Source organism: Antechinus flavipes, chromosome 1 (assembly GCF_016432865.1).
Source record: "Antechinus flavipes isolate AdamAnt ecotype Samford, QLD, Australia chromosome 1, AdamAnt_v2, whole genome shotgun sequence".
In the NCBI taxonomy this organism is placed as follows: domain Eukaryota; kingdom Metazoa; phylum Chordata; class Mammalia; order Dasyuromorphia; family Dasyuridae; genus Antechinus; species Antechinus flavipes.
In genome coordinates, this window is record NC_067398.1 from 135,229,914 (window position 1) to 135,245,921 (window position 16,008).

At 35.1% G+C, this 16,008-nt stretch overlaps 1 protein-coding gene across 1 annotated transcript in view; it reads left to right on the plus strand.

Moving 5' to 3' along the window:
- The window catches only part of ITGA1 (integrin subunit alpha 1), a 190,376-nt gene that overhangs the window by 107,132 nt on the left and 67,236 nt on the right, over nt 1-16,008 (plus strand). Inside the window, exons 9-11 of the mRNA XM_051990626.1 lie at nt 7,306-7,471; nt 12,759-12,832; nt 13,801-13,945. Of these exons, the coding sequence (XP_051846586.1) occupies nt 7,306-7,471; nt 12,759-12,832; nt 13,801-13,945 (385 nt within the window). The remainder of the gene's footprint in view (nt 1-7,305; nt 7,472-12,758; nt 12,833-13,800; nt 13,946-16,008) is intronic.

The window sequence follows — 16,008 nt, forward strand, 5'->3', positions numbered from 1 at the left end:
AATAATGACATTTCCTCTACCACTCTCAGCATTACTTACAACTATACTAACATTTTTGATGTCAGGGGCAATTGGTGGATAGTATATCTGCCCAGCAATCAATCATGATGAAGGGAAACACTAGCATACTGGTCCCTTCTCCTCCTCTTCTCTTCCCATCACTGGACCTTGGGAAACCTGAAAATCACTTCTAAAAAGGTTTCCAGTGGGAAGAAGCTCAGTGTGGGGCTAGGGTATTCACCATGTATAAATTTCTATGCTTCCTAAATTTGGGCCAAAGTCCCATTTGCCTTATATTATTTGAGATTTTGGCAGCACTGTGAGGTTCAATAAGGAAATGAGCCCAATTCTTTGGAGCTATTTAGGAATGGACAGATAGGTGGTACATGGATGATGTTCTTGGCCTGCAGTCAGGAAGACTTGAATTCAAATATGGACTCAGACACTTCCTAACTGTGTGACCCTAGGTCTCAAATTTCTCATCTGGAAAATGAACTGACAAACCACTCCAATATCTTTGTCAAGAAAATACCACATGGGGTCATGAAGAGTTGGATTTGACTGAACAACAAAGGCATATAGAAGCAATAAGAAAAACCTTTATTAGCCTCATTTGGGGAAGAGGAGAAGCAGGCAGATAGGAGATTTAGTTCCACCTCAGTCTTGAAGGTGTCAAAGTTACCATATATTTCCTGGATCAATCAGCATTGAATCAGAAAAAGAGGGAAATCTGAAGATCCTTATCAATCATACAAAGAGATTTCCTTTCCCTCAACTGTCCAAGACAAGTTCAATTTCTCAAAATTATCAGGATAGTCATTCTTTGACAAGCATAAGGTAGGCTGAAGAGAAAATAGTACAAAATGTTAAGTTGGCATTTATAAAGTGCCTGACACATTGTGCTAGTCCCTGGAGGTGCAATGAAAGACAAAAACCAAGCAATCTCTTCTCTCAAGACTACATGCAAATAACTACGTACCAAAAAAAAAAAAAAATGTATGCTGGATAAACTGGGATCAGTCTCAGAGGGAAGACACTAAAATTAGGGACTGAGAATAGCTTCTGGAGGAAGGTAGTTCAAAGCAGAGGGAAGTTCTTATTTCCAAAGGGAGGCCCCAGCCTGCTCTTCGGGACATAGGCTACATAATACACAATGTACTCTGTACTCATCTCGAGGGCCACCGTGTAAATACACAGCAGTATGCTTATTGTTATTAACAATAATATTTAAAGACTCATTGGCTCAAAGAAAGCAGCCTGTACAAAAACAAAAGACATCTGTCTGCCTACAGACTTTATTATAGAGATCCTATCAGCAGCCGCCAGCTCCTAGGAATATGCTGGCCAAATTTTCTTGATGCCATTCTACAGAGAGATATTCCAAGCTGTGGAGGAGGAAGGTGATAGATGGAAATTCTGTTTCTCAGAATTTAAATCAACTTTGAAGCAAATTACAGTCTCTGTCCCAATGCAACTCACTGCACCTGACTGCTCCCAAAGTTTAAACATTACCCTTCCCTTCCCTTAGAAGAACACTATTCTTCTCACTGCCTTAGCCTTCCCCAGTGCAGTGACTGCAGTCTACTCTGAGCCTGTGTTTGGAGCAAGAGGAGGAAGAGGTGGAGCTGGAAGCAGACAATGCAAGGTTACCACACATTGCCTTGAAGTGCTGGGTAAATGGAGAAAGAACTAAGAACTTTTTAGAACTAAGTTTAAGGGCAGTGCCTATCATCACCACACTCTCTTCCAAAAGACCCAAAGGATGATCCAATCCTGACTACAAAGATAATGTCTCAAATCCTTCCTGAGTTATCTCATTCTGTTCTCCCTATCCCACCCCCTCTACTCATCCCACACACTGCCTCCAGGTTAATCTTCATCAAACACCACATTTCATTATTTCTCTCATTCATTCAAGAAATATTTAAAACATGATCACTGTGGCAAGTCTCTATACTGAGCACTATCATCAAGTATTGAAGGTTATCTTGCAGGGGGAGGAGAGGAAGAAGTTATAAAATAAATGAGACATCTCTTCCCTTGAGAAATTTACAATCATAGAGTAATAGTAGTTTGGAGCTTGGAAAGGACCTTCCAGAAGAGGAATCATGTTCATGCCCTCTTTTTAAAGTCTATGACTGATATTAGAAGTGATTTGAGATTTCATGCATCATTGCCTCCTCCTCCCCCATATACCTTTTAAATTATAGTCTAAATTTCTTAACCTGACAGTTTAGACCCTTAGCAATCCACTTCAATCCACTTTGCTAATGCTATTCACCAGCATGAAATCTTTTTATAATCAGGCTAGACACTATACTGCCTTCAAAATAAAGATTTTGTTCATTATGATCCACACAACTTGATTAGTTTTGGTTTCCTATCCCTGGCATTTCTTCCCTGCCTCTTCTTTCCACGTATTTCAAATCCTCTTTATTTTTAAGGCCTACTTCTTATCCCACATCTTTCATAAATTCTCTGACCTCACTGTCAATGATCTCTTTTTCTTCTCTGAACTCCTATAGAATGTCATTGTCACTAAATTGCATACAACCTTATTTAATTCTTCCTAGGTATGTTTTGTTTGCCATCTTGTTACAAGGTCTTTGAGGAGAGGTACCATAACATAAACTTCCTGGTCATCCTCTCAATAAATCTCAGATAAAAATTTCTGAACCAGTAAATTGTAGAGGAGCTTGGCATTTTTAATCATTTCCTTTTCTCCATTCATATCTTCTTATACTAGATATTATAAATAGCAAATTCAAATTAATACATAGGCTTACAAAACCTGTATCCTTAATAGAGGAAAAAATCCATCTATGGGATTATGGGAACAAAAATATCAGAATTGAGGTTGCATTAACAAGCTCACTAATAAAAATATCAGAGCTGAAGTCAAACTAACAAGTAAAATGAGAAAAATAGAGAGGATAAATGTATATTAGGGGAAAAAGTTAGAGAAAAATACTTGGATAATGAAAATGAACTGTATAAATACTATGTGGGCAAGAAAGAAATAATAATAATAGCTAACATTTATATAGAGCTTACTGTGTGTCAGGCATTGCGCTAAATGTTTTATAATTATTATCTCATCTGCTATTCCTCACAACAATCTTGGGGTATAGATGCTATTATTATCTGCATTTAACAGATGAGGAAACTGGGGCAAAAAGAGGCTAAATCACTTCTCTGGGAATCACAAAAGCTAATGCATGTCTGAGACCAGATTTGAATTCCTATCTTTCTGATTTCAGGCCTTTCTGACTTCAGGCCTGGCTCTTTATCCACTTTACCCACTATACCCATTATACCCACTATAACTATGGCATCATGGTGGTGCTTTCATTTAAAGCAATGAAAGAAAAATAGTAGGAAGAGATGAATCAGGTAGAGTTTTCATCAAAGTACTTGTGCATTCCCTTTTTAATCCAATTTGTCAGGAAAAATTGATCTAAGAAGGAAAAATTACAAAATAACATATAAATTATGTATTCTGTTTCAGTCAATAGAAATGTGACAGGCTCAAATGTTGGCATTCAGCTAATGTTCACCTGAGGTAGACATTGCAAAGCCGCATTTCCCCTGGGCTAAGCATGTCAAACGAAAAATATTTAATCCATTTACACTTAATACATTGTCCACTGTCTGCAAGCAACCAAAGAAGATTTGAAAGCATACTGTAATTTCTGTACTTCTATTTGAAGATTGTAGGTTTAAACTAAAAATTAGGTGGATTTTAAAGGTACTACTGACCAGTAATGGATTCACTAAATGTATATTTTTTAGCCTACATCAAAGATTATGCATGATCTAAAAAAAAAAAAAAAAGCCTCCATTTTTCCTACATTGTGTTTTCAATTCTATCAATTTATGAATGCAATTGAAGTGTTAAAGCAATAGAGAATCTAGGGAGAAAGGAAAAATGTAAGTGTAGAGACATTAAAAAATATACAAAAATATTTTCCATATAGTTCCCTTCTTGGGAAGTACTTAAGATGACACATCTATAAAATGCCTACTTTTTTTAAAGGACAAAGTGTCATGCATGAATTGAGAAAAGGAAATGATAGCATCTGAAGAACTAGGGACATAATTCATAGAGATGCAGGCAGAGATGTGCTGATAAATATTTAACAGTTGTCTCTCGAGGAAAAATTTTAAAAAGGTAGCATAACATACTTTTAAGTTTAACTCCTTATGCAAGAAAGTCTTGTCTTGCCCTGTATGGTAACCCATGCACACAAATCCTGATTCTTAGTAAAGTGAGGCTAATCGATTGCTTAAATTCTAGAGTTCTGAACTGCATCAACCTAAAGGTGACCAGGTATCCACATTAAATTGAAAAGCTCCTGGGAAGGGGCAGGGGAAACTCACAAAGCTGCCTAAGGAGAGGGAACTACCCTAGGTCAGAAATGGAACAGGTTAAAGTTCCCCCCCCCCCATGCTGATCAGTTGTGAGTGGCTTTGGGAAGAAAAGAGAGAAAGAAGGAAGGAAGAAGGATAGAGAGAAGGAGGGAGGAAAGAAGGAAAGAAGGAAGGAAGGAGAGTTCAAAAAACAGCTAGTGTGCCAGTTTCAATAGAATATAGAATATGTAAAGGGAAATGATGGGAAAGAAACCTTGAAGGATTTGCAATAATCAGACTGGGAAGGCCTTCAGTTGCCAAGCCAAGGAAGAATGGCATTGTCAGTTTCCTGTTTCAGGAAGGTTATTTTGGCAAATATATGACAAATAGATTGGATAGAGGAATCTGAAAACAGGGAAACCAATGTGAACTACTACAATAGGCCATAGGAGAAATGGTGAGGGCTTGAATTATGTATGTAGGGGAGTAGGATACAGATGAAGAAGAAGTTATGGCACTTCCTTCTGTGTGTATCTTGGTTCTTTGCTATCCCTACCCTTTATTTTTCAGTTGAAGAAACTGAAGATCTAAATGGTATGCTCAAGTTCTCAGAGCCAAGAGCCAGGAATGGGTTGTGCTGGAACCAGCTCAAACTATCTCATGAGAGATGATTGTAAAATTTTCAATGCGAGCATTTATACCTCAGAAATTGGCAAATGCTAGAAATCAGGGTGTGAGTTACTATTTTGTTATCTAGCTTTTAAAAAATGACAAGAAAAATGTTAATAATTCAGATTAAATTTAAAAGTATGTCCTTCATATCATTTTTTCCCACCCAGAAATCCAGTTATTAAACATTTATCAGCACATCTCTGCTAGCCTCCTGTTTCTTTTGGACTAGTCTAATTTGTACAATCATGCACAACCCTCACATCTTCCACAAATGAAAAACTAGACATGTTAACATTAAATAAATTCGATGACTTGAAAGACATCCAAATGATCTCCCCATTACTTTGTTGTCTGGTCTATTTGTCTTTTGTAGCACATTTCTTCCAAATAGCTCAGAGTACTTTGCAGACATTATCTCATTATTCCTAACAACATAAATGGCATTTTACAAATGAAGAAATGAGTGAGCAGAGTAAGTAAGGGAATTGTTCACCTGAGGTCAGAGAGGATATCAGTGAGGGAGATATCTCAGAGATCTCAGTCTGGGACTCTTTCTCCCTTAGGTTATCATAGACTTGTCTATACAAGCCTGAAGTAGAAGAGTAAGGAGGTATTCAATGATAAGAAATAACTAGCTGTCAAGTTTTAGTACCACTGTTTTAGGCTTTGTCACCTCCCTAACCAGAAGGCTCCTGGCTCCCTTTTCCTTTTTAAAAAAATTACTGATTATTAAAAAAAACATTGGATAGCAATATAATCAACTAAACTTGTTTTGCAATTATTTCCATTTAAATAAATGAATAATTCAGTCCATAAAAGATCACAACACCTTGAATCACTTCAAGTCTTCATTAAGATTCTTTGAATGAATAAATCTGTGAGTGAATGAATAAATAAATGAAAGAAGGATGTCATAGTTATGTTCTGCCCTCAAGGAACTTAAATTTTGATGGGGAAAAAAAAAAGAAGTGGTGGCTAATAAGAGATTCTTTGGGTTCAAAACTTGAAATTAACCATGTAAGTAATTTTAGATGTGGTATTTAAGTTCCATTAATGTATTCATTTGTACAATGAAGAGTTGGACCAATCCCTTTTTAAGGAAACTTCTGTCTCTAAATCCTATAAATCTATTTTTCAGAAAATGTCTCTGTACTTGTGAATGATACTGGTTATATCTCATAAATAGTATCTGTTTTTCTCTTCTTTGTGCAACATTTGCCCATCTCCAAAATCTAGTTCTTAATAGGAGCAGCCAATGTTTTAGCTCCCAGATCAGCCATGCCAATTAATATTGATTCCTAAAATAACAAATGGGTCCAACATCCCCTTACCTTCCCTCGATAAATACTGTTTTCAGAAAGACTAGACACTCTCAGATCAACCAGTTCTATTGCAGCTATTTGGTTTTGCAACAGCTGGAAAGGCACAGAAGAGGTTCCCCACATTATAAACCACTAGATTCAAAAGATAAAACTGTTTAGAAACAGCAGGAAGCAGTCATGGTTAAGAAACCCAGGACAGTGAAGACGATTGTCCTTTGTCTGTTCCTAGACCAACTACCATGTTTCTACAGTACCTGTTATGAAGTAACATGAATATACTGCAAAGTCCCCTTCCAAGAATATAGAAGTACATAAAAATTGCATTATATTAAATTACTCTGTTTTTCTGTTTACTGACAATCTGTCAGTAATCAAATATACCATGTTCTGGAATATTATTGTTTGGTAAGAAATTGCTAGCAGATGATTTCAGAGAGGCCTGGAGAGACTTACATGAACTGATGCTTAGTGAAATGAGCAGAACTAGGAGATCATTATATACTTCAACAATACTATATGATGATCAAATCTAATGGAAGTGGCTCTCTTCAATAATGAGATAATCCAAATCAGTTCCAATTGTTAAGTAACGAAGAGAACCAGCTACACCCAGTGAAGGAACTATGGGAAATGAGTGTGGACCACAACATAATATTTCCATTCTAGCTGTTATTTTTTGCTTACATTTTTATTTTCCTTCTCAGATTATTTTTTACATTCTTTCCAAATCCGATTTTTCTTGTGCAGCAAGATAACTGCATAAATATGTATACATATGTTGTATTTAACATATACTTATTGGACTGCCTGTCATCTAGGTTAGGGGAAGGAGGGGAAAAGTTGGAACAGACAGTTTCACAAGGGTCAGTGATAAAAAATTACCCATGCATATGTTTTGTAAATAAAAAGCTATAATAAAAAAAATCAAATATATTCTTGTCTTTTTTTTATTGCGTCTTAGATTCTTGGTCACTATAACCGAGGGAATTTGAGCACTGAGAAATTTGTGGAAGAAATAAAATCAATTGCAAGTGAGCCTACTGAAAAGCATTTCTTCAATGTCTCTGATGAATTCGCACTAGTCACTATTGCTGAAGGTCTGGGAGAAAGAATATTTGCCTTGGAAGGTATGAAAATTTCTTTAAACCAAAATGCTAAATCCATACCTCAGGCCCTCAAGAATACTGCCTTTGTTATTTGTAACATCTTTTTTATCTACCATGGTATTAGACTGTTTTGTACACATCTTTCATTCAGACAGATATTTCACAATGCATCAGAGCTTCTAGAAGACCTCTTCTTAAGGGCACAGCACAGGTGATTAATAAAGAGGACAATGATGAAAAGAGAAGTTAACAAAAATATCCTGTATTTTTTCATTCCTTTTTGATATTTTTGGAAAGATTCAGGAAGTAAACAGATATACAAGCAGTTTCAAACTTGGAATTTTGACTTAGACTTTGTCAGTGTAATTTTTCAGTCTTTTAAAGGTCTCCTTGGAAAATGGAACTTTTTATATCAGTTTATTAAAACATTGTCTCACTGCATAGCAATAGAAGTCTGTAGTCTTGGCTTATTATTTGTATTTGATGGTTTCCATACTTTGACTTTAAATGGAGATAAACTATAAATGATGATGAATATGGGTGTTTTGCTCCATGGTGCTTCCTAGGTTAACAAGTTACTTTGAACTAGAAAGTTATAATCTTTTCCTTGTCAAAATGTCCCTAGAATTAGTACAGATACTTGGCATAAAATCCAGAGCCCTTTTAAACGAATATTTACATATTCTTGTGTTACTACTGTAGAAGAGGTGCCATAGAGAAAGCTATGAACTTTGTGATCCAGTGAGGATCTACTACCCCTTGCCACTAGACAAAAATGACAACAGTCTGAAAAATCTTTGTCTCCTATATATGTTGCCTTACCTAGCCCCATAGACTGAGCCAGAAGGAGAAGTATTCTGGTAAATGTTTAACAACCAATTCTGGCATTAGATGGGGAGGGGAGGGAGGTGGGTATGTGGAAGAGAGATTGTGTATTACATGTATGCCTTACACACTTTAAATTTAACCTGGATTATTAGCATTTTATTAATCAACAAAGCTGTAAATTAAGTATAAATTTGTAACATTTGCCAATCCTAAGGTATAAATGTTCATGGTGAAAATTTAACAATTGATTCTCATTAGCCAGCCCATTCAATTGACCCTAATACACTACTGGCTTGAAGAGGCTTTAAGAGATCATAGGATTGCTGTAGAGTTAAAAGGAACTCCAAAAACCATGTAATAGAATCCTTCCTCATTTTTTGAGTGAGAAAACTGACACTAGAAGAAATTATGTGATTTTGTTATTATTATTCAGCCATTTTTTTTTAATTTGGGGTTTTCTTGGCAAGAATACTGGAGTGGTTTGCTCTTTCCTTCTCCAGCTTATTTTATAGATGAGGAAACTGAGGCACACAGGGTTAGGTGACTTTCTCAGGTCACACAGTTGGTAAGTATCTATCCATTATGCCATCCAACTTCCCATATACTATGATTTACCCAGTCTATAACTTCCAACTAGTGTTTGAATCAATCCTCCTAATTTTACAATATTTATAAACTTTCTTATTAAGTAAAAGAGAAGAAAAGAAAGAAAACTACTTTAGAAACAGATCATAGTAAAGAGTGGGGGGGAATTAACTCTAAAATTATAAGGTTGGTGGTAAATGATACCTCAGATATTTACTGCCAATGTAATCTTAGACAAGTGATTTAGTTATCCTGGGCATCCTCATCTATAAAACAAAGAGATTGAATTAGATGGTCTCTAAGCTCTCTTCCAGATCTTGGCCTATGATCCTTTAGTGATAGGATCACAGAAACATAATTATAAAGAAAGAGTTAAGAGGGTGAAGAAAGCAATATAATGAAGGCACTTAAGTCACATACGATCTGCATTTGAATCCTGTCTCTGACTCTTGATTTTGGCCAAGTCACTTAAGATTTCTGAACCTGAGATTCTTCATGTATTAAAAAAAAAAAAAAAAAAAGAATAGTCAAACATATCCTACCCACCTTAAAGATTCATTGTGAAAATTAAATAAGATAATGTACAGGAAAATACTTTGCAAGCCTTTTAAAGCAATATATAAATGTCCACTGTTAGTATTGAAATGAAGCTAACACTTTCCTAGAGAACATAGGTGTTAAGAAAGTGTGGGGAACAAACAAAATCAGAAAAAACTGAAGAAGAAATGGCAAAAGGAGAACTTGCTGTAAAATTTCAGCGAGGTCCGCAAGTCAGAATACATTTTGCACATCCGTTTCACTATGCTTTTAGAAATAGTAAGACTTCAGTGATTTATCAATCAGAAGTTCTACTCATTCCTTAAGGACCCTACTGCTAGAAAAGATACCTCTAGCCTTTATTTTCCTTAGTTGGAAGTGTTATTTAGGGGTGACCTAGGGCACAACTAAAAGGTACTGGTGGGAGGGGGGAAATAGCATAATATCTTCATATAACCCTTTTAGATTTTAAAATTTTAATAACCTAAACTTGTAAGCCTGAGAGAAACAACTTCCAAATGGAATTTTAAAACAAATTTATTAAAGTATACAGGATACCATTATCCACTATGTATTTTCATTTAGAATCCTGTGACAAAAGGAAAATAATTACTATAGAGGAGAAGGCAAACTGTGTCTTTTGGAAAGCAGAACTATTGGCTGTGAGAAGAAAATTCAATTTGCTTTTAGATGTCATATGCTTTTTCTGTCTATCATGTTTACTACTGAAGTTAAAGCTTCTCAGTTTAAAAGCTGTGCAATAATCTCAGGAAGACAGTACACCAAAAAAGCTCTCTGAGAATCTTTATTAGATTTTTAAATTAGATTTTATTTATTTATTTTTTAATGAACAGAAATCTATTTTTTCTCCTTCTTATGCTGATTCCATTAAAAAAAAAAAAAAGGAAAGGAAAAAGAAAAAGGAAAAAAAAATCCTTGCAAAAAATGCATAGTCAAGCAAAACAAATTCTTTCATTGACTGTGTTCAAAAAATAAGTGTTACCAATGAGCACCCCTTGAATCTATCAGAAATCTGTCAGGAGATCATCAGAGATCATCTAGAATTATGAGTGGTCATAGTTGTAATAATCAAAGCATTTTTGTCTATTGTACTAACTAAAGTGTTTCTGAATTTTACAGAATCAGATCAGAAAGAACTATATTTTCCTGCCACTTGGAAATTCTCCATTTCCCATAAATCTTTACCTTTTGTGAGAGCAATTGCCAGATAAAATGAAGGCTACATTGTTCTTTCCTTTTGGCATTCGTTTAGCCTAGTGAGTAGCCAGTGCCAGTGCCTTACTTTGGGATATCAGGAAGTTATTTAACATTTCCATTTCCCTTATGAACAGGTAAAGGAGAGGTCTTGAGCAGGGTAGGACTAGGCTGTTCTCCATAATCTTTTTCTCTCTGCTCCTGAAGACAGAACCCAGAAACAAGTGGAAATTTGGAAAGTTAGGGCTCCCTAAATTAGAGGAGGTGGTTTTTATGGGCACTTTGGCACAGTTTCTACTTGCCTGTTAGGGAGATTGTAAAGATAAATTTGATAATAAGTGTAAAGTGCCTTGAGCTCTCAGAGCAAAATGTTTTAAAATAAAGCTTATTTTAGTTGCCTTAATGAAAGGGCTATTCCAACGGGTGATTGAAATGTAATATGTGACTCTTGACTGTTTCCCCTATAAAATTTAGTCCTATAAAAGCCATTTGCAAACCTATTCACTGGCAATTTATTCCAGGTAAGTTGTAAAGAAGCTTAGGGTTTGATTTCATTCATTTGACTACCCTATATTCCCCTGCTGGAAGAGCAGGTTGATTTTTTAATATATAAATTTTGGATTACTTATAGGTTTTTTCCTTATCTGCAAAGTAACATTAATAAATGACCCATTAATTAGAGGAAAATAAATGGATATTTTTCCAACTTCCTTAGTATTATGTGACACTGCTAAGTTTGGAATACTGAATGTTTTCAAATGTATGTCTATGGATAGATATATATGCATTCAGCACAAAGGTATATAAATAAACAAGGATGCATAAAAATATAAAGGGTGTCCCAGAAGTCATAGTGTCTTTTAAAGCTTTAATATCATAAAGCTATATTAAAACTTTTGGAACATCCTGTGCCATGTACATAAGAGATCTGACTTCCGATTATAAAGGAGCATCTAGATGGTGGAGTGGATAGAGTGCCAGGCCTGAAGTCCAGAAGACTCCTCTTTCTGAATTCAAATATAATCTCAAATACTAGCTGTGTGACTCTGGGCAAGTCACTTAACCCTGTTTGTCTTAGTTTCCTAATCAGTAAAATAAATTGAAGAAGGAAATGCATACCACTTTAGTATCTTTGCTAAGAAAATCCCAAATGGGGTCATGAAGAGTTGAGATTGACTGAAAACAATTATGTTCATTGTGGTATTTTATACAAGTTCCTAAGTTTTGGAGATGTACTATGGGAATGGTCAAAGGCAGATTACATATATGTAGATGAAAAGGCATATTTTTTTACAAAGAACAGAGTTTAAATTATCATTATTATTATTTCAATAATAAACAATTTTCCATGTATAACATGTATTTTTCTGGTACTAGGGGACAAAGGTCTCTATAGGAGGCAATCTGCACATGTTCCAAAGGTTCTTCAGTGGCATCTTTATATTAGGCTAATTAGGCATGTAAAGAGAAGGTTTAGTTATATTTAAATTGATTCTGTGACTTGGAAGGAGCTAGATGGCACATTAGATAAAATATCTTAGATTCAGAAAGACCTGCTGCACTGAGAGATAACTTACAGGAATAAGAAGTTGTTCCCATAATTTTCTGTCATACATGGGTTGGTTAAAGGAGCTGGGAATATTTAGTAGGGGAAATAATGGATGAGCGTTGCAATGAGGCATATATAAACTCCATGTACGGAAAACTTTTCTAATAATTGAGACCATTTAAGTATGGAGTGGATTGCTTTGAGAGATCTCCTTCATTTGGTACTCTTCAAACAAATGCTGGCTGGTTCCTTCCAACTCTGAAACCCTGAGATGATGATTCCCTAAGAACTCTCATTGCCTTATGGGACAAATTTGGTTTTAGAGACCCTAAGTCTGAGAGCTTCTTAGTAGAAGCAAATTTATTGACTAGTCAGAACCAAGACTTAGTCCCCAAGAAAGATTGGGTTACAAAAGTCTGCATTCCTCCTATATTTCTCTGAGAAAAATAGTACAATGAGTTCTATCAAATGAATATACTATAATTTTATACAAATCTTTGTGGGTTTTGATGATTATTAAGTTAAGAGAAAAAAAGTCAATTGGAATAAAAAAATCACTGTAGTCTTTAAAGATGACTATTTTCTATTTTTTAGCCACGACTGACTTGTCAGCAGCCTCATTTGAGATGGAAATGTCCCAGACTGGATTTAGTGCTCATTATTCACAAGTAAGTTGATCACTACTTGGTAAAAACTAAAACTTTATTTTTGTCTCTTTGGTTGAGAAAGCATAGAGGATAGAGTCCTGGCCCTGAAGTCAGGAAGACCTGAGTTCAAATACAGCCTCAGATACTTAAGTTGTGTGACCCTGGGCAAGTCACCTAATTTCCTCATTCTGTAAAATGAGAATGATAATAACATCTATGTCCCAAGATTCTTGTGAAGATCAAATGAAATAATTGTAAAAGTAATTAGCACAGTGCCTGTCAAATAGTAATTATTATGTGAACTTTAGCAATTATTATCTAATTAATAAAATTGATATTTGATATTACAAATATTATGTTTCTGACATGAGGATTGTCTTGATTATATCCTAATGATTTTTTTTTTTTTTGGCATAGACAATTGGGGTTAAGTGACTTGTCCAGGGTCACACAGCTAGGAAGGGTTAAGTGTCTGAAGTCAGATTTGAACTCAGGGTCTCCCGACTTCAGGCCTGGTGCTCTAACCATTATGCCACCTAGCTGACCCTATCCTAATGATTTTTGATCCAAATTTGAAAAAAGCATTCCTTAGGCCTCTTATTAGAACTGTATACGAATTCATTACATATTTAACAAGAGAAGCGAGTGGTACATAATAGAGTTTTATGATTTCAGGTACAATCTTCCACAGTTTTAAATATCCCTTTCTATTATGTTCTACTGTTTACACACAAATGCCTATTCCATTTAGTATTCATTAAATTCTGAATTTTAAAAATTGAAACAATACTAATAGCTAACATTTATGTAGCACTTTGAAGTTTGCAAAATGCTTTATAAATATTATCTCATTTTATCCTCTCTATAATCTTGAGGGATAGATGCTATTATTATCCCCAGTTTACAAATAAAGGAAACTGAGGCATGTGGAAAAACAAAATGTCACCCCACACAATTCACTAATATTTATCTTTCTCTTTAAATCTAAGGACTGGGTTATGCTTGGAGCTGTTGGGGCCTATGACTGGAATGGAACAGTTGTCATGCAGAAAGACAACCAAATTATAACCCCACCAAACAATTCCTTTAATGTTGAGGCTACTAAGAAAAATGAGCCACTTGCTTCCTATTTAGGTGAGTATATTTATATTCCTTAATTATTGATTATCAAAATTACTTCTTTTGGGGATTTGACTTCACCAGAATCCTAGGCTTCAATATCATGAAATTAAGCTCTTGCCTTTTATTGTCATATGCTACATTAGCTCCCTATTAGCGCTAGGTTTAAGTACAAACAAAGCATACACTTTGTATATACTTATGCATAATATAGTGTAATATTTATAAAATCTGTATAATGTAACATTTATATACAATGTGTATAATCCCTGATAGAATGTAAACTATTTGAGGGCACCATTGTTTCATATGATCTTTGAATTCCCAATAGACTAGCCGAGTATCTGGCACATAATAGATGTTTAAAACATTTGTTGATTGAAATGCTTCTTTCTTCATTAACCAGAAAGAAAAGTCTGGAGTAAAATTACCGCAGAGACTTAACTGGGCTCTTTGAGATAGTCACTAAGTGTATCAGAACTCAGCCCATAGTGGAAGCATTGTGCTTAGTTCTAAATGCCATGTTTTATGAAAGACCAATCATATCTGATGTGAAAATTAGTTTAAGGGAATGTATATCTTTGTCAAGGAAATCTCAAAAGGGTCCCATGAAAAGTTGGACATAACTGAAAAATGACCAATCAACAAAGGAGTATTTAGTTTGAGGGACTTGGTGTGTAATGCCGGAGAAACTGAGGCAAGATAGAGATTAGAGAGTATTTAATAATTTATTTAAAAGGGAGAGATTTACTGGGACCAAATGGATCCATGGTTTGGTCCCAGGGCTGAATGAAACTATTGTCTCCAAGAATCCAGCAAACAATGTGAGTTCTCAATGACATATATACACATGGCTCAGACTCAGGGGGTAGACTGAGGCAGGGGCGGAGTCAGGGTGCTGAGAGCAGGAACAAGACTCTGACAGGATTGAGTGAGCCACGGGAGAGGGGGATGACATAATAGGGGGAGGCACCCTGGAGATGGGGAGAGGCATCTTGATAAGATGGTATCTAATATTCTGATAATTTGGGATAAGGAGAGGCATTCTGATATTCTAAAACACAAGATCTTTTATCCTTATCAAATATTCTGATAAAGAGGGAGGGGAGGTTTTGCAGGACAATTATAAATTGAAGCAGAACACTTAGAGAAACTGAGACAGGACTGGGTCAGGATAATTAGGGAAACTGAGTTAGAACAATAAAAGAGAACTGTGGCATAACAGGTAGAGTTGGTGAAAGGTGGGAAGCAATAAACTAATTTTATTAGAATTAGAAGCAATAAATAGAAATTGTTTATTCTGAACAATAAACTTACTGAAAACACAAACTCTCCAGATCTGGAAGGGAATAGATTTCAGCAGGAACCAGTGAATTTTTCTTTACTAATAGCATTTTAAGCAGAGTCTAACATGGATACCTATATTTGATAGGAGATTGGATTTGATATATTGTCTAAAATTTCTTTCAAGTCATAGATTCTATTTTATATAAAATATTAGGGAGCTCACAGACTAACTTATATATGTGAATTCCACTTCTTTCATATAAAAGGGAGAACAATAATGCTAGCAGGAATATTTACATGGTAAAAATCTTAGATTAATAAACAGCTATAAAAATCTTGGATTAATGAACAGCTATTGTTGAGTTCTTTTTTTTTTTTTTTGTACTTTTTATTTTATTAATCTCCAACCCCATACTTCCTTCCCCTCACAGAAGGCTATAATTAAGCACAAATATATAAAAATAGACATCCATGAATATGTATATGTACATATACATGCATATGAGCACATATACATACATATATGTACAAATATATCCATATATAAATATATATAAACCTCATTTGTTGAGATCTTATGTGCAAAGTATTATACTAGGTTCTGTGAGACATCAAAAGCTATATAAGCTATTCTACATTGGTGATCACCCACTTTTAACTAGCAATGAACATCCAGGTGTTGAAGCAGGTACTGTGAAACACTTAGAGTTCAATCAAACATTAAAAACCCCAAGATCATCCATTCCATCCTAGGCCATTGCCCGCAAACCCGACTTTTGTCTTGCACAGGA